This window comes from Artemia sp. Qi Xiang Cuo, chromosome 20 (assembly GCF_049724085.1).
Source record: "Artemia sp. Qi Xiang Cuo chromosome 20, ASM4972408v1, whole genome shotgun sequence".
Lineage (NCBI taxonomy): Eukaryota > Metazoa > Arthropoda > Branchiopoda > Anostraca > Artemiidae > Artemia > Artemia sp. Qi Xiang Cuo.
The window spans coordinates 32,063,750-32,082,732 of record NC_142813.1 but is presented as its reverse complement, the minus strand read 5'-3'; the positions used below and the strand labels follow the sequence as shown (position 1 = coordinate 32,082,732).

The 18,983-nt window shown below is 35.3% G+C and overlaps 1 protein-coding gene across 1 annotated transcript in view; it reads left to right on the top strand.

The window, feature by feature from the left end:
* Positions 1–1,761: 1,761 nt before the first annotated feature.
* Positions 1,762–18,983, top strand: part of LOC148940102 (chromatin-remodeling ATPase INO80-like) — a gene marked incomplete at its 5' end in the record, with an annotated part of 70,721 nt that continues 53,499 nt past the window's right edge. The window contains 7 exons of the mRNA XM_089106074.1: positions 1,762–1,791; positions 3,250–3,425; positions 5,869–6,077; positions 11,630–11,770; positions 13,700–13,809; positions 16,642–16,843; positions 17,840–17,930. Of these exons, the coding sequence (XP_088962200.1) occupies positions 1,762–1,791; positions 3,250–3,425; positions 5,869–6,077; positions 11,630–11,770; positions 13,700–13,809; positions 16,642–16,843; positions 17,840–17,930 (959 nt within the window). The remainder of the gene's footprint in view (positions 1,792–3,249; positions 3,426–5,868; positions 6,078–11,629; positions 11,771–13,699; positions 13,810–16,641; positions 16,844–17,839; positions 17,931–18,983) is intronic.

Here is an 18,983-nt window from a genome sequence, read left to right as displayed (position 1 = left end):
GCTACTGCGCTACTGCGCGAATGGTATTAAGTTTTCTATTTCAGGTCAACACGAGGAGGTATGAAACTAAATTAAACACTACTATTTGTGTCCAGATTTTTAAAACGGTGTATGTTGTTAAAAATTGCTGAAAAATTGTTCTCCAGCATACAAATAGCAGGCCAAACTATAAAGTCTTAAAAAAACGAAGAGATTTAAAGTATTATTTTCTTTTTCCCTAAAAAGACAATGTCAATACAAAACGGACAGAAATTAATTAAAAAAAACTTTTCCCACAAAATAAGTTTTTCAAAGAAAAGTTAGGAACTTCATTAAACCAAAAATGAGCAAAAATAAAATCAAATAATCTACCAAGCGAGAAACTACCACAAATTAGTATCGATGAATAAATAAAACCCAAAACGAACTGAAATTACCATAAACAACCGAGTAAAACTCAAAACGAGCAGAAATCAACATGAGTAGGGCTCAAAACCACTATGCCTTCCCAAGGCCAGAAGATAATTTGCACTTTACTGAAAAAAATACTAATGAATATGCATTGTCAGTTTAATATACATATACTGACATTTAGTAATCAAAATGTTAATATTATTTGATTTATTAAAGTTATAAAAGTAAAAAAAATTTAAATTTTTTCAGTGAAATGAACGGCTTCGCTTCATCAACATAAATTTATTGCTCCTAACGTGTCCGAGAAAAGACTTACCGTATTTTTTAGAAAGGGTGTGGTCTGAGTTGTTGTGGTGATCCGATAACACAGAGGATATTGATCAATTGCAGTATAAACGCTATTTTTACTATTCAGGACCTACACTATGAAATTCTGAGATGCGTTGAGCATGGCTCGCTTGTTGTATTTGAATAGTGGTTCTCTGAAAACTGCTGAGTGAGATATGCCCTCGGTTCAAACATGGCCGACTATTCCGTTCCGGATAGAAAATCTATTAATTTTTTAATAATTTGGAAAATCTATTGGTTGGGTATCAAACTTCAGAATAACAGACTGCCCTGAAACAAAAAACACCTGGTCTGTTTTTAGACCACCCCGCAGACCATCCAACACGGAGTTGAACACATGTTTTACAGATTATCGTTTTGAGTACCCGTTTCCGGGTCTTTCATAATCCATGCTCAATCAAACTATTCTGGCGCGTTTGAATTTTTAAGAGTCCGTGATACGCTGGGAATCCGTAGACGAAAACGTTTTAAAGTTTTGCTGGGTTGAACACGGGAAACCTTTTTTTTTCGAATCCGCCTCAAACCCTGCACCTGAAAACCAGCAGCTCCTCTGCGAGGGTCAGGATTATGAAGAATCCTGCTCAAAGAACATCTTATAAATCCTTACAAAATGACAAATATACCCACTGGAAACGGTAAAATGCGTCCACCGCAAATAGCACAAAGAACTACTCGTGGACTTCTAAGTAAGCTTGCGTCAATGTTTCAATAATGTGTTTCACAATTTATCTGACGTATTCTTTTAAATTAAGTGATGTAAAATGGCATAGTGTTTTTCTGTTCACAGATAAAATTTGTGTCTTTTTCTTTATTTGTTTATTTGTAACTGCGTTTTGAACTACGGGTATTTTTCCGGACCCTTTACACCACTGTATGTAAATAACGTAACAATAAGATCAAAGCTTATTGATTTTTGGCACTACATCCTCAGCATGTACAAACAGCTCCTCCCATCTACTCTGTCATCAGCGGGTCAGTGTAACTTCGTCATTCACTGAATAATGGTGTGAATTTGTATTATTCGTAATTGCGAAAGCAGAAAGAAACCTGGTGAGCCAGCGAAGTGGTTTGCTTATGTAGAATTTCTAAAAAGGGGGGTTGATTACATATATTTATATATACTTAGCTTATTTAGCACTTAGTTGATTATATATATTTAGCCAGAATTTCATACTGGAGAGGGATGCACGAAGTGGTGGGACTATTTGAAATTTGCCGCAAAATTTTTTACCCCAGAGGGGCAACCTAACAGTTTTAGCACAGATTATCTATTAGGTTTCACAATAATCTGCGGTTTTAGATAGTAATACTGCGCCATGGAGCGTGAAAACTTCTTCTTTTTGTTTCTTTTTATTGGTAAGGAAAAATGTTCCCTTTAATTTCCATTTAAGTTCCATTTAAGTTTCATAATTTTTCCTCGTTAATGCTCTTTTTTGGGTCATAAAAATGTCATTCGAAATTTGATATAGGATCTTTGTTTTTCTTCTAATAACCGATGGAATAGCCCTATCCAAGAAAGTACCAAGCTTCTATTAAGAAGTATTTCTCGTGAAATTCCTCAGAAAATTGAAGAAAATTGTTTTTCGTGATTTTTCAGAAAATTAAGGACATCAATCATTTTTGTGGCAGATCCAAAATTTTACGGGGCTTTACGCTAGAAAAGCTCGTGTTATAAAATATTCTTCCAGTTTGTTTACCAGAAAATAAATAAAAGGACATTTCTTACCGCTGAGTCTGTATAATCTTAGGCTTTTCACGGCACAATTTCTAAACGATTTTTTAAACTTTACTAATATGGCCTTTACTTTTCTTTAAAAACTCTTTTTTGTAAAATTTTCGTAGTATATATATATATATATATATATATATATATATATATATATATATATATATATATATATATATATATATCGGCGCGTACAAACAGCTCCTCTCATCTTATCTGCCATCAGCGGTCCAAATACCCTGGAACACGTATTTTGGCAGAAACTTTCTCAAAATGCCTTTGAAACCAACTCGAGATTGCTACCTACTTGTAATTCCTAAAAACATCTAATAGTAACATTGCACTACTAATTACTGATTTTTATATATGTATTGGAATAAATCAGTTTAAAATTAGATTCTTTAAATTTAGTGTTACAACGTTGAAGCCAAGTTTCGCGTTCAAGAGAAATCTGACATGTCTACCTGTGAATAAGTCGAATGTCGCTTGTGTCTATAATTCTTTAAGTGTTCTCCGTAGCACTTGCATCTCGGTCCGGGTTTGTATAATGGGAATGATTGAGATAGGGAATGATCATACTGTCTTATATCTTTATACAGTGCTTTACACACAGGGTGGTATTCTTCCTATCGATTAAAAATTGCATTGAATAGAAATTAGCTATAGTCTTTTCAACTTTGATTAGTGATTAATAGTAGGAATGAAGTTAAGGAAAAGGCAGGATAGGAATAAACCAAAGATCCCTTCTACTCTCCAGCCTGATAAAATAATTGTCATTTCAGGAGCGAAAAATCCTTCGTCAGTTTTGGTCCAGGAAGAACCTTCATACAAAAGAATCCACTTTTCATGTAGTAATCGCTTCTTACCAGATGATTGTCTCGGATTATAAGTATTTTCAACGCATCAAATGGCAATATATGATTTTGGATGAAGCTCAAGCTATCAAATCTAGTGCTAGGTAATTTATAGTTAATATTTGTTCTGGCTGTTGTGACCATCTCTAAAGTCGACATATAATGCAATTTCCGTGCAATATATTAAATTCAAGCAATAGTTTACTAAAATGTACAGTGCGGGACCTATGTTGGGATTTTAGACGGTTGATCTGCAAAAGGAGGCTTTGGGGACTCCTCCCTTGATGAATTGTTCTGGGTCCCTGCATTGATGATGTGCCCTGGGGCCCCTCCTTTAAGAAGAATCTTACAAAGATTAAAATACCTGTTGATCAAGATATTTAGGATAATAAATGTATATTTTTTGTTTTTGGGATCAATCCAGCTTCTTGCCTCCAGAAGAAATATTCCCCTAAATCTGGACCTGGGACAAGTATCACCGAAAAAAATGGCTGTCATTTTGATCAAAATAGATGCGGAGGAAGTTTCGTGTTCATACGTCTTCACTGTAAAACTTTTGTAAAGTTGACTCAATTCAAGATTAGGGGACGTGATAAGACTAAAAAAGGGATCACATCCAAGAGAACGATCAGCAACACCGTCGGGCGTCTGCCAGTATGGGTCTAAGTAACCTTGCAATTAATATATTGGTTTGTATTAATCTCTTCATTTCATCGCCATTGGAAAGAATGACCCGATGTTCTAAATTGGAGTTTATACTGTATGGCAAAGAAAAGAAGAAACCTCATCCATCACTGAAAAACCGTAAATTTCCATGCTTTATACGTAAAATTTGGTTTTAATTACAGAACTTTATAATAAAAGTCATATAATCAGCCATATGGGTGAAAAAAGGCGGGCTAATTACTTGTGGTACAACTCCTATAAGCTTTTTTTTTTTAGTTTGACCCGATGCATGCTCCACTCTCTTTGGCTTTAATAATTTTAATCATAGTCAACACAATAGCATGGACTTAGTAAAGAGTGACGTCTCTCCCATGCATTATTTTTTGTTTTCAGTAGTTATCACATAAAATGTATGGCCGTATAATGTTAGAACGAGGTTCATTTGATAGCTAATTTTGAGTTGTAGTATCTTTTCAAGGACCCGAACCGACAGGAGGGTAACCGGCCACCCCATCAATGCTCTTATTGCCCCTGCAGTGTCGCATGGCATCGGATCAAAATCCTAACAGATCCGTTTTAATCGTAACTGTCAAAAAAAAATAAAAAAATGTGCTTCCACGGGTGACTTGATATATGCAGCCCCAGGGGGGGGGAGCCATAAATTACAGTCTTCAAAACCCCAAATGACTTCTACAATCCTTGTCCTTACCTTTGCACACACCAGCACATATCTGTTTCGACTCATGATCGTTCTTCAATAGTAATTTAGGAGATGGTCCTAAATAAGTAAATATTATTGATTTAATACCCCTAAGACTCTAGCATGAATGTCTCAAATCAAAAGATACTAAGTACATTTTTGTAGTATATCTTGATTTCTAACAAAATCGGTATTCAAGGGTTTTGAGCTTAATGATTACAAAAATGAGGCTAAAATTGAAATAAAGAAGCTCAAAACAAAATCAAACTAGGTGCATATTTCACAAATATGTACCTATTGGTCTAACTCTGACTAAAGTTACCACTTAATGATTTGTGATATCGCTCATGGTAAGTCTGAGTCCAATATTGGAATATAGAAGTTGAACATCAAACACATAAAGTACGTATTTCACAATCGTGTTTGGTTCTCTCCAATGGTGGTAATTAAGGATTTGTTAATTTCAAATTTGAGGCTAATATTGCGGTATTGAAATCTGAAATCATTTTGCAGCTTGAGAGCCATGGCTAATTAGAGTAAAGTCAAACCAATACCATTGTATTTCTATTATTATTAACACTAGCTGCTAGGATTTATAACTTATTGTCCAACATTATTGTTACACTATTAATCTGCACAAAATCATGTCTTTTATAAAGCGAAAAAAAAAGATCCTCTAATGAAAATCTGTAGCAAATTTAAATATTAAAAAGGGAAGTAGAAGCTTTTGTAGGGGGGGGGGTGACCAATATTTTATTTTTATTGTTTATATAAATAGCTTATTTTCGTGACTTTTTCCTTCCTATGAAATTCTCTCTCCTCAAATATATAGCGAAATCGATTTTTTAAGCAAAAATTTCAATCGCTTATCTTTTAGAATGTTCAATTGAAAACCCTACTTCGATGAAAATGGACAAATATCCTACTCCTCTCCTCGGCAGTGCTTCCCTTTCTACAGTTTTTCTTGTAGTTTTTCGCGTATCTGACACGACTGATTTGTTAACCCTATTCAGACTAACAATGCTGTAAGTTTGAAATAGTAATTGACTTCCCAATATAGCCTCCATTGGTTTGAAGTCACTGACGGATTAGTTTTAACGCCTTTCTCTGTTGAATCGCTACGCATATTTAAAGAGGTTTACAGAATTTGTGTACGTAATTTTACTTTAAATATTTTGCAGTGCACGATGGAAGACACTTCTTGGGTTCAATTGCAGAAACCGTCTTCTTCTCTCTGGAACGCCTATACAGAATAACATGGCTGAATTATGGGCACTCCTCCATTTTATCATGCCAACATTATTTGATTCTCATGATGAATTTAGCGAATGGTTTTCAAAGGATATAGAAAGTACAGCCGAGGCCAAAGGAACTAAAAATATAGATGAAAGTAAGTAAGACTATTTGTAACCTACGCCCAAGTGTAATTAATAAATGATTATTGAACAATTACTATCGGACCAAGCTTATTTTTCCCATTTTATTTCTAAGGTCAGAGTGGTGATTCACCACTGGTTCACTGCCAATATTTAGTTATGCCTAACTAAATATTTGTAGACTAGGTCAAATTGATCTCTGAATTGTTGAATAATGGATCATCATTTTGCTATGTGAAGTAGTGAATTTTAGATACCCTATTATTTTGCGTACGTTTTTGCCCACGTTTTTCGAAAGACTAACAACTCAGTTGAGCATCTTTTATAGGAAGGTGGGAAATATGCTTGAGGCGAGTATAATAGGCTTGTTTGTTGTGATGAAAAGTAATAAAGCAAACAGATTTCTACTCATATAAAAAGTAATGCCGTAGTTCTCACTTGATTTTGCCAAACTCAGACATGTAAAGTATGAAATTTGGCAGGAAAGTCTCCAAAATATTCAACGTTTTTCTCTTCTATTGGCGAAAGGATATACCTACAAAAATTATTTAATAGCAAGATTGATGTTGAAGCTTGCATTCGTGCGTTATAATTGAAGTCCGATTCCTAAGCCTTTATAGTTTGACGACCAAAAAATCAGGGCAAATATTTTTTCAGCACAGATTCTGCTTGGATTAAATAAAAAAAACAAAACAAGTTTTTTCAACTGAAAGTAAGGAGCAATATTAACATTCAAAATGAACAGAAATTATTTCATATCTAAAGGGGTTGTCCTCCTTAATACCTTGCTCTTCACGCTTAAATTTTTAGCACTTTTAAAAAAAGCTTCCTATTCTAATTAAACAGCCCGTGTGTTTCAGGAGTCGTTCTAAAAAAAAATGGGACAAACAGTCAAACTTTAGCATAAAGAGTAATGTATTAAGGCAGGGGGCAACCCCATCATATACGAAATAATTTCTGTTCGTTTTGAGTTTTAATGTTGCTTCTTAATTTCAGTTGAAAAAATTAGTTTTTTTTTTTTTTTTAATTTAATATCTGATCGTTTTTCAAATAATGCCGGTAAATTTGGCTCACCCTCCGTGGAAGGTTCCTTCCAGGTAAAATGCATCCCCCTTGTAAAATTCCTTCCGGACAATTTCACCCTCGCTGACACCCCCCCTCCGTAAGATTTATTTCAGAAGATTCAGCCTGAAAAATTCTCATTAGCATACTTTCATTTGAAAAAGACTTTCAGTTCTAATCGTTTTTCCGATCACTTCGGAAATCTTCCCTTCTCTGCAAATTATTTCCCAGAAATCAAAAAACGCTGAAAATTTCCTCCGGAACATCTCCGCCACTGTAGAGAGATATAAACAGTATTATCATTCCCTATCTCAACCATTAGACAATGCCGGACCGAGATGCGACTGCTCCGGAGAACATATAAACAAGAGAAACACACGCGATATTAGATGTTTTCATGAGTAGCCACGCGCGGGGCATCGGTATTCACAGCCTGGAGACCAGAAAAGAAATAAGAGGAGTCGAGCGTCTAGGGGATAAGGAACAATGCAATACGTTGAAGAGATAAAAAGGAAAATGATTGGTATGGCTGTAATAATGCAAAAGTAACATTGGCTTGAGAATGGAAAGGGAAACAAAGAATGAATTTATAAGGATAATCAAAGTAAAAATAAGTTTTATTTGAACGATGCTATAATATGATGACATTTGATTAGAAAGAGCCCCATCTGAGATTTATGTAACCACTCATTCCATAAAAAGCCCCTACGGCATAACTTACAGCCCTTGCTTCAGGGCTCTGGGGTGAGAATTTCCTTCTTGCTTTGAAAATAAAATCTATTGTCGCATGAAATCCTAATTTTGGACTGATAGAAAACCCTACTCTTAGAAAAAATAGAAATGGCAAAACTATATTTATCAATAACTAAGAAAAAAAATTACACCAACTACACAACTTTTTCCGGAGGTCATGAGGATCTTTTATAGTGTTATGAACAAAACTTTATTCTTTTTGTAATATTGGTTTAAGAATGGAAAAAGAAAAAAAATGAATTTATAAGGATAATCAAGGTTAAAATAGGTTTTATTTGAACAATGCCATAAAGTGATGACATTTGATTAGGAAATTTGGCGCTTCGCATTGATATTTCAGTTCTATAGTATTATCAGTTTTTTCTCAAAGGGAAATTCTGTTGTCGGCATGAATGCAGACTTGCAGCTAAATTAAATTTATTCACATCCTTTTTTTTCGCATATGTTTATTGATATTGGTTTGATTTTTATTTTCGGTAGTACTGAGGAGCTCATTAAGGAGATAATAAAATACTAGTTTCTAAATATTTGCCTCTTTGTTCAAAAAGGAGATAATCAAATATTTAAACAAACAAGACTAAAATAAGTGCTTGCTAGTTTATTTTCCTTAGTTGGGATTTCTGTTGATTTCACAATTCTTAAAATTTCACTTCGTAATATGCACGTGCGCGCAAAATATATAAACTCCATTTCTTTCTGCGTTCGCAATGATGAAGAATCCAAATTTGCACCATTATTTAGTGACTGACAAATATGCACTGGATCGTTGATGGGAGAGAAAATGAGAGGGGCTTTTATACGCGCCGAGACTATAGGAGACAAATATTTTTATTATGACCCTACTAGTTAAATTTCTCCACAGTGATCTCAGCATGCAAAATTGAATAGGTGAAGAGAAAGTAAGACAAATAAAAAAATCTCTTATAGGATTTTCTGTCAAATTCACCTATGTAAAATTTACCCTGGGAAGTTCGCAACTAGAAATTTCCCTCAACACGGAAAATCATCTACACGGAAACCCACCCCAAGAAACCCCCCCCCCCACTCGCCGAAAAATGTCTGTATACTTCCCAATAACAAATACTATACGTAAACAATAAACCAATTTTATAACCAAATGGTTATAAATGGGGAGGGAGTGGTCGTGTTATCTCTAAAGGCATAGTTTTGGGACTTTTCAACTATGCTGAATAAAATGGCTGTCTCAAAATTTTGATCGGATCTTTTTGGGGAAAGGGGGGAGTAGGAGGGTGGTTACTTAAAAAGGTTTCTTAAAAAGAGCACTAGCACTTTTAGTTTCCCTTCAAATGAGCCCTCTCCTGGTGTCCTAGGACCATTGGTTCAATACGATCAATCTTTCTTCTGACAAAGATTACAAAATTTCACATTTTTCCATATAGCAGCTTGAAACCTCTACAGGAAGGTTCTCTGATACACTGAATCTGATGGCGTGATTTTCAGTAAGATACTTTTACTTTTAGGGGGTGTTTCCCCTCATTTTTGGAAATCCGGCAAATTTTCGCAGACTCGTAGCCTTTTATGGTTAACTCTTGGCTTAATGAATCTTATATATTTGGAATGAGCATAATAAGCTAATTCTTTTGATATGTTTATTGGTATCAAAATTCTGTTTTTTTAGAGAGTCGGTTACTATTGAGCCGGGTCGCTCCTTACTCATGGTTCGTTACCACGAACTTTTTGATTATAGATAATTCAGTGACTCAGCTTCAAAGAAGTTTACGAGGCATGCTTTATGTTGCAAATTGTGTTTAATCTACATTTAACAAAATTGAATTACCTAATGCAGTCTGAATTTGCTCTCGTTATATATTAGACTGCATTTCTTCACTTATTCATCAGTTGTATCAATTGATTTAATCCTTTTTTTCAGTAATCTGTATTTTATAAACGTGTGCAGTTGGATTTACTGATATTTGTCTCATATTATATCGAGAGGGGATTGGGGGTAGCAAAAAGAGGGTTTTCTTTCTGCTAAAAGTTTAACTGTTCAAGGGCTTGAGCTGGTGGAGATGCTGCACGGCCACTATGACTTCACTGACACAAATCGAAAATCTTGCGGTATTTGGATTCAAAGAAAGTACAACATGCCAACCTGTCTTGATGGGAAAGGGGGTTCAAGGGTCCTGGGTCTACTCCTTGCCTCCTGTCTCCAATCCCACAGATTGACAATGTTGCACGCTTCTGATTTGCATAAGATGCCATTTGCCTATCATTCTGATAAATCATTAGGAGTGGGAGTGGGGATTAAAATTTAGGAGACACATGTTCTCTTCCACATTACTGAGCTCATGCCGTTTACTCAGTCTCAAAAGCAGAAACTTAACTGACAACTTGATTGGGATGTGTGAATTTTTGTATTTAGTAGTCTTAAGAAGACCTCCTGGATGTAAGACCAGGGAACCATTACAAACCTTGAGAGCTTTTCTTTCTGCTTGATTGCCTGCTAGAACAGAGCTTTCCCCGCGGAAAGTCAGAGAAATGAAAGATTGGTGGAACGACGTACACAGGCCCCTCCGACATATGTTATAAAACTTCGCTTCAACTCACGCACTATGGGCTCTTGCTAAAGGCAAGAGATAAACTACCTTTTGGCCTCAGGAAAAAACTATGCGCTGCTTTCTAAAAATGTAACTTCGTATGTAATGATCCGGCCTGAGGTCCGCAATTCCTGTAAGGACTACAGAGTTTAGACGCTAACCTTTGTCTCGCAGTAAACCCCTAACAATGAAAACAAAGAAAAAAAGAATAAAACTAAAGATTTGGGGCTGCAGCGCATTTACTGGCAAATTATTAATGTAAGACTCTTTTATGTTATGGACAGGTACACGGATTTATTCAGTTAAGAAACACTGTGTAAGATTTGCAAAGGAGGTGCATGCTGGGAGATTAGTGGGTGTAGGAAAAATTGGCAAAGAAACTTACAAACTGCCGTATAAAAAACCTTTGACTTAGTCACGGACGTTTCATGGGCTTGGCGGATAATCACGCTATGTCTAGGCTTTAAAACCACGATTTGACCCCAATAATACAGAACTATGAAAATGGTTGTGATCTTGGTGCATATCAGCTGCTATGTGATCGCTGCCGTGTGCAATCTAAGCCAGAATATTTAGATAGGGCGGGACGGAAAAAGCCTATTCGTCAGTGTCAGCTTAACGCTGCGATGAGTTCAGTAATGAAAACAATGGTTTAAGGTTGTTTGTAGCAAGGTTAGCAACACACAAGATTGTTCGTACATATTAATGTTTTACTAACAGTTTATATGCTAAAATACATGAAAAGATGACCCTAACGACTCACCACAGTACTAGGCCACCGAGGCCAACACAGCCACGTACGCTTCACCTTTATCCCAATCTTTTTAGAGCTTCCTTCTTGGCTCCTTCATGTGAAGTTCCCACTACCTTCGAATCTTGAATGACCTATACTCATCCTGTTGTGGATAAGATGGCGCTGGTTCTTCAGAAAAGATACCTTTTCATTGGCTGAACTATCGAAATGTTTTTACATTTTAACGTGTCTTTTTATTATATTTGGCTTTGAAAACTCCTTCCCGAATTCTTCCTTATTAGAATCTGAACAATTTTAAAAAGATCCTATTGGTGATTCTTATAGAGATTTCCATTTGGATTGTCTACCAAGCTTCTATGAAAGTGTATGAAAAAAAAAGCTTTACATGGTTTGTAAAGATTAAATGGTTATAACTAATTGGGTTTTTCTTACTTTACAGAGCATCTGACAAGACTTCACTTGATCTTAAAGCCATTTATGTTGCGTCGAATCAAAAAAGATGTGGAAAATGAACTCTCCGAGAAGATTGAAATTATGTTATACTGCCCCCTTACGTCGAGACAGAAGGCCTTATATATTGGTAAGTAGATTTTTCCAGTATCGAACATGTTATTGGAAGAAGGAAATATTACATAAAAATTAAGCCTTCGCTAAGATGGGATTTCGTTTATTTTTGTTCTTTTATTATGATGTGAAATAAAATTGGCTTTCTAAAGTTTGCTTTCGGTGCTTTTTAAAGTTTGCTAAATGGTCAAACGCCAATTCACATTTGTAACAGTTGTAGTAGTTTGCTGCAACAGTTAGATGCATAGTTCACTTTTTGTATACAGATTATTTTTTTCTCTGTTTAGTCATAACACTAAAGTATCAATTTTATAGTGTCCCAAATCGATACCTAAGAAACCAAAGCTTTGGGACTAAAATATTATCTTTTTATTATATACCTACTGTAATCCAGTGGCTTTTAGGTGGTGATGGGGGATAGCTTTAAAATTTCAAAGAGCTATCCCTTTTAAAATGTTACGCATTTGGAGAAATACAGGAGAAATTGAATTTTGTCAAAGTAATATTAAACATTCAAGCCCTTTCAGTTTCAGGAAAAGTTTTGCGCGGCCGAAAGCTCTTCCTCATTCTTCAACCTTGTTTGGACTATAAGTGCTGTCTTTTCGCCTACATTAAATCTAAAAAAACAGGCTGAAGGACAGACTAAGTACAACTTGGACTTGGCTCGTTTTTACACTGAATCAAGACTTACGTCGGTTTCGCACCGAGTCGGGGACTTTTTTCGCGCCAAGTCAGTCTACAACTTACACTTTAGAATTCACGTTTGTACCGAGGCTGAAAAGTTCTTATATATTTTCGGTTTAAACAAGATGTAGTAGATTGGAGGGTCCCGGCTCCTATGGTCCAATTCTGCCCAGGTTCAGAAGGATCCAATAAACGTACTTGATTCTTATATCCATATACAAGCCCGTTCCCCATGACTGGTCAAGGGGCGCGGTTAGCTATGGGAAAGGATATTTTGACGATTTTTGCCTTTGAAACACTGAACAGTTTCTAGCGTAATGTCGTTTTTTTTGGAGGGTTAAGGGAAAAGGGGTGTCAAATACTCAACCTTCAAAGATATTACGTTGAACACAGAGAGAGAGACTTATTTTTGCCCTACTTAGCTCTTAGGTGCAAGGTCGCATGATCCCAGACTAGGTCCTGGTCCCAGTAAATCACTGATGTTATAATACCAAGTAGTGAATTTAACATTATCTTGGTTTCATATATATTCAATATGAGCGTGTTGAGCCAAAGTTAGAGAGGTTGCAGACAAATGAATTGATGGAATTTGAATTATTTACAGATTTACTTGTGAGAAAATTCAAAATCATTTCGATTGACTTGGCTTTTTATTCTTATAAACAATGGAATAAATGATATTTAGAAGTATGGTGTATATGTTTTTGGGAATGAAATAAGCTGTTTTAGCTGTGATGTAGACCTTATAAGGTAGTCCTTTAATGCAGAATTAAAAGGTGAACGAAAAGGAGTTGACATAGCCCAAGGGTATACTAGCACAGGTGGGGATATGGGAGACGCCCCTCTTCCCCAAGATTGCCCCACAGAACCCCTTCCCATTCCCGAAAATAAAAAAAAAACCTTGGGCCTAAGATATAATTTCATCATATTTTTGACCCACTCACAGAAAAATTACTCTACTCCCCCTTCCGCTCCTCTCTTAGGGTCAAACCTTTCTGCGCCTGTTTAAAGGGTTACTCGTATGGATCCCGATGACCCAATCTTTACTTGTTTTGTTTTTAGATGAACTTATTATAATAACTTCAGTTATTAGAAACCTTTCTATTTTATTTTCGTATGTTTTCAATCAAAGAATAAGATCTGAAAATTAGGAGTTCTTATCGCACTTTAGTTAAATAGGAAGTAATTTTACCAAACAAGGCCTGAAATTTACTGTTTTTTTAATTTTTTCTCCTTAATATCTTTCTATGACATTTTATAGCGGTGAAACAGAAGATCAAAATTGAAGACTTGCTTTATTCTGGACAGAGCACTTCAGTGGCCTCTTCTGCTACTTCTAATTTAATGAATATTGTTATGCAGCTTCGGAAGGTATTCTTCTTCTTCTTTTTTCCCTTAACAGTATTGAATGTTAGATGGGGACAAAGTCCTATGTTTTGTTTCTTTCTCTGTTTATTTACCTGATCTGTCATTACTGTGTCGTTACTGACACAGTTATTACTAATATTGCTGTGATCTGTCGTATAAAACAAATTCGCATGAGCTAGTTGCATAATCTCTACTGTAGTATCTACAAAGCCCGATAATACTTGATAAATTGATCAGTCGGAACGGTAACGGTAAACTGGCTGAACACCAGAAAATTTGACGGGAGCCTGAGGGCGTATCCAGGAGTTTTGTTGGGGGGGGGGGCTTTACAAAGAGAAACTTCAAAAAAAGCATCACAAATTTTTTATATGCATTTTGTTACGTTTACCTTGTTGTTACGGGGGGTTTAAACCCGTTACCCCCCCCCCCTGGATACGGCCTTGCAGGAACTAGAATCATCAGCATTGAATTGTTTTTCAAGGAAAATTTTAGTGTTGGGCTACGGAAAATAGTAGGGTTGGACATTATTTTTTTTTTTTTTTTTTTACGATCTAAATCATAATAATAATAAATAATTCCTCCTGTGCCATCTGTGGCGCATAGGGCATCAGTAAGTAATTAGTGGGAATCTATTCAGCTGACGGATCTCTTTTCCTGTCGGCCCGGTAGCAGCTAGGATTGCACCCCAGTATTGCCAAGCAGAGATCAATCCAGTATGCTACCATGAGTTATCTGAATTATTTATTTTGGAAATAACGAAGTTCTGTGGAAAAACATTAATTTGCGAGGGGAATTAACCCTCTGTCTGTTATGTACTATCTTGGATGTGGAAGAAAACACATCCATTCTAAGTAGATAATGCATCTAGAATATCCTGAGAGCTAGCCTCTGTGCCTAACGCGTTCTGTGTTAATGTCTTTGTTTTCCAAACAGGTTAAAGAAAAGTATTTTTCTGGGGGAGCAGCTCATTTTTTAAATACATTGTCTTAAAAAATTATCTTGTTACATTGAACTGTAAAATCTTGTATAGGCCAGGTTGTTTTGAAAGTACATCGAAATGTCCAATAATACACTGGAAAATCTAAAACCATTTATTGGAAGTTGAAGTTAAGGGAGAACTAGCAAGTAAGAAAAAAGAGATGCCTTAGAAATTGAGTTTAGTTTTGAAATACTGATGAAATTAAATGGCACCCGTAAGATGGCAAAGCAATCAAGAAGATTATAAAACATATCTCAGATTTTAAAGTTCTTTAGTGCGCCCTGAGTGTACAATCTGTGCATAGCACATTTTGCGAGGCCAAGAAACTATCTATGGTGGGTGCCTTTTTTGTGGGCATATGTAGCCAGAATGTATAGCATCTTTCTAAAAGTCGAAGGGAAGTTTCAACATGCACTTCCTTAGATGACTGGAACCTCGAGAAAGATTGGCAACGCTTTTGGTGTGCTATCGATGCGTTTTGTTTGTGGTCTTTCAAAATCAATTCTTAATACTAAAAAAAGAAGGAAGTCTAACAAGAATGAATAGTCCTTACAATTTGTAAAAAAAAAAAAAAAAACGCAATAGGTTGTGCGCAATAAGTTACAAGAAAAGGCAATTAAGTTACAAATTTTAAATTCTAGAATGAATTACATCAGAAGTCATATCTATGCTTCCAAAAAATAATGAATGAATGTCTAAGATCTGGTTCGGTTTTGTAGTCTTTTATTATTCACCTTGGTTTTCTTCGTGTAGACCTTTTTGACTAAATGCCAACCAACGAAAAACAACTGAAACGGGTTGAAAACCAAATGTTTGAATGGGAAAAGGGCCAAAGGATCCTGTTTAAACTGCTGATTTTTTATTTTGACCCTTTTAAACATGGTGCCGTATATATAGGGTCGAAAGCTCGAAATGATATTTTGTTTTCTTAACATGCATCTGTGTATATACATACTTTATCCTCCTGTATAATCTGTTTAGGTTGACGTATATGTTGACCGTTGTTTTTTATCTAGAGCTAAGATTTTTAAATACCATATTTGTAAGTCTATCTGAACGACCTTGGGAGATATTCCTCAATATCTATATTGAATAAAGCTGTTATTCCTTTGTCTCAGGGATGCCCTGGCCCTCTAGCCTCTGGAGATCGGGAGGCTCCAACCAAAAAAAAATGGAGTCGAGTTCTTTGAGGTCTTTTCTCAAATAGTATCTAATGATTCTTTAAACTCCAATATACCTGCGAGAAGAATTAGTTAAATTAGAATGCAGGAAAATCCGTTAGCGAATGTCTGACTCCTCCATAAACCTTCAACTGCCGTGAGCATTGAGATGTCATCTTTTAGAATTATGAATATAATTCAGAATTATCCAGACGCTAAGTCAGAATTGTTCAGCTGTACAAATGCACCATACATTCGGGGGTCCAAATTATCAACTTTGTTTGATTTGAGTAGGTGAGATCAGATTCCTTTATTATTATTATTATTTCTAAATTCGCCGTGTCATGTATAATTAAATACACATGAAAATAATATATGGAAAATAAATAGATAGAAATATCTAAACGGAGCCATCAGAGAGCTAAGCACGAAGCTACGGCTAGCTGTTATCAAATAAATTTTATTATACACCAAATGACAAAAACAACTCAACTACCAAGAAAAAGAAAAAAAACGAAGTAACTTAGAATGAGAGAGGACTAAAGAAGGCTACTCTGACTTGGAAAAACCATAACACCATAAAAAAAAAGAAAAAAAAAGTGAAATAAGGTTATCAAGTAGTAGAATAATGCTAATACCAACTAATACAGTTATACCAATAGTATTTTTTTGTGATCAATTCGTTTGCGTTTTTAGGTATGCAATCATCCTGAGCTGTTTGAGAGGAGGGATGTAAGATCGCCATTTAATGCGAAGCTTGAGCCCTATCAACTGCCCAGATTAATATTCCAAGATGGCATTCTTTCGACAGCCATCCCATCAAAGCAACACTTACTAAAAGGAAAATTGACAATTTGGCGACCGGATTGGATTATTCAAAGTCTATTTCCAAATTCTGGTACTTTATCTGGGTTTTTTTTTTTTTTTTTTTTTTTTTTTTTTGAATCTTTTTTTTTTTGTTTTTTTTTTTTTGTTTTTTTTTCGTATCTCAAGAGTAATCAGCTACTACAGTCAAAAACTGGTGTAGATTTTAAATTAGAATACTTGTTACTTTACTCGAATATAATTAAATCGTGTATTTCAGTAACCTTTTAATCATTTTCATTTCAAATCAGGTTAGTTTTGAAATATGTATATACATATGTAAAGGCAATTTTATGGGTACTTTCACGAATAATCTGCTTCCAATATCTCCCATTTCCTATATGCACCGTGGACGCTGGACTAGCAACTCCATACCTCGAGGATAGGGAGCTTTGGCTAGTCCAGAGTGGCAGCTGTAGCAAATATTTCGCACACTTGTTAAAACATTTCTGTATATCCTTAATATCAGAAACAGTGGTTAAATTTGAACTTCAATGCAACTAGTAAATCGTATGATTTCCTAGAATTCCTGGTAAAAAAAAAAATCTTTCAGAAGTTGACGCATGGAGCAAAGGTTTGACCCAATCGGTACACCAAGGTGCGTCAGTGTATCTTATGCTTGAATAACATGTTCACCCAGCTGAACGTTTTTCGGGCAATATGAGCAGAGATTAAACACCAAGAAATCAGTCTTGCTTCCGTTAAATCGAATACTATTATGTTTATATTTGCTATCGAGGATTCGTTAATTTTCCTCAATTCCGAACGCTGTTCTACTAATATCAAGGGTGTCGTCCGCATAGTTAGCTAGTGAAACATCAATACTTTAACTTTAAAAAGTACATCAAAACTTTAAAAATACATGTGGTTAGAACGTTCTGTTGCGGCACAATAACAGTATTATTAAACAGAGGTGGAGAAGTAACATTTTTAAATTTTGTTTTTACATTGTAAGTAAAGCTAATGTTTTTTGCATTGAAAGGTAGTAGTTATCAAAGAACTAAAGAACTTTTTTCGTTTTCTTTTTTAGATAAATGCACGAGCGAGTTGTCATTCCTTGGATTCCTTGGTATATCCGTAGCAGAAGTTGTTAGTCTCTTTTACGAGGGAATTTTTGCTAGGTAAGTAATTGCTGTTTTTATAAAAAAAAAATTAAGTGGATTTGAGTCTGTGGGAATGTACGCTGTGGACTTAGCTTGGTAGCTAAAATCGGGAGAATTAATGTCGCTACAAGAAAAAATAATGAAGATCTGAATATCGTGTAATCCGTAATAATCCTTTCTAAAATTGACTAATACAGCGGGTGGCATTAAGCTAAGATTAAAATACATTACTTTGGTTGGGAAGCGAGGGAGAGAGGGCTAATACATTGATCTAGCACGAAACATACCATACAAAAGTCGATGTAATTATATTCTCAGCATTTGATTTTCTGTCTTCTGCTTTTCCAATAATTTTTTTAGTTACTAAATTAATACACAGGCTATTGAGATTTCTGTGCATAGAAGTATGAGCTTGCTAAGGCACAGGAATTCGGACATTTATATGGCCGACATATTTATCAAGAATATGTCATCTGAGCATGGTATTTTGGTGATCCGACAATTCGTTTTGGAACATTATATAGACAGCCAAAAATGTTAGGTCTTAATATTTATGTGAATAGTTCATTGTAATTTCAACTGGTGGAGACACTTCTTCAAAAAGTATAAGTATTTTATAATAGATAGTAGGAGGAAGCAAACAATTAAAATGTTAATTTGCCAAATTCATTTATTGAAGGTACTATTAGTTTGTGAAAATTTCATCATAATCAATATTTTGTGAATTATTGATAATAATTATATTATCAATAATTTGTGAACGTGCTAAATCTATTTTTTGGCGTTACCTTTCCTTGTGCGTATATGCGTGTTTGCATGGGGCACACACTCGAAAATGGAATTTTGGACGGGGGGGGGGGGTGAAACCAAAATAAAGCACTGAGTAAAATGCTAGATTTCCCTGACCCCTCTACAGGGGTTGCCACAGATTCATAATAGTCGATCTTTAGCGAACCTGTCAAGTAGTTTGACTGTGTAGCTAGTAACAATTTGGTATAAAATCCATAAGTAAAATCAGTTTGCTAGGAGAATTCTTTGATGTTTTAGTTTTGTTTTATTTTTATTTTTTGG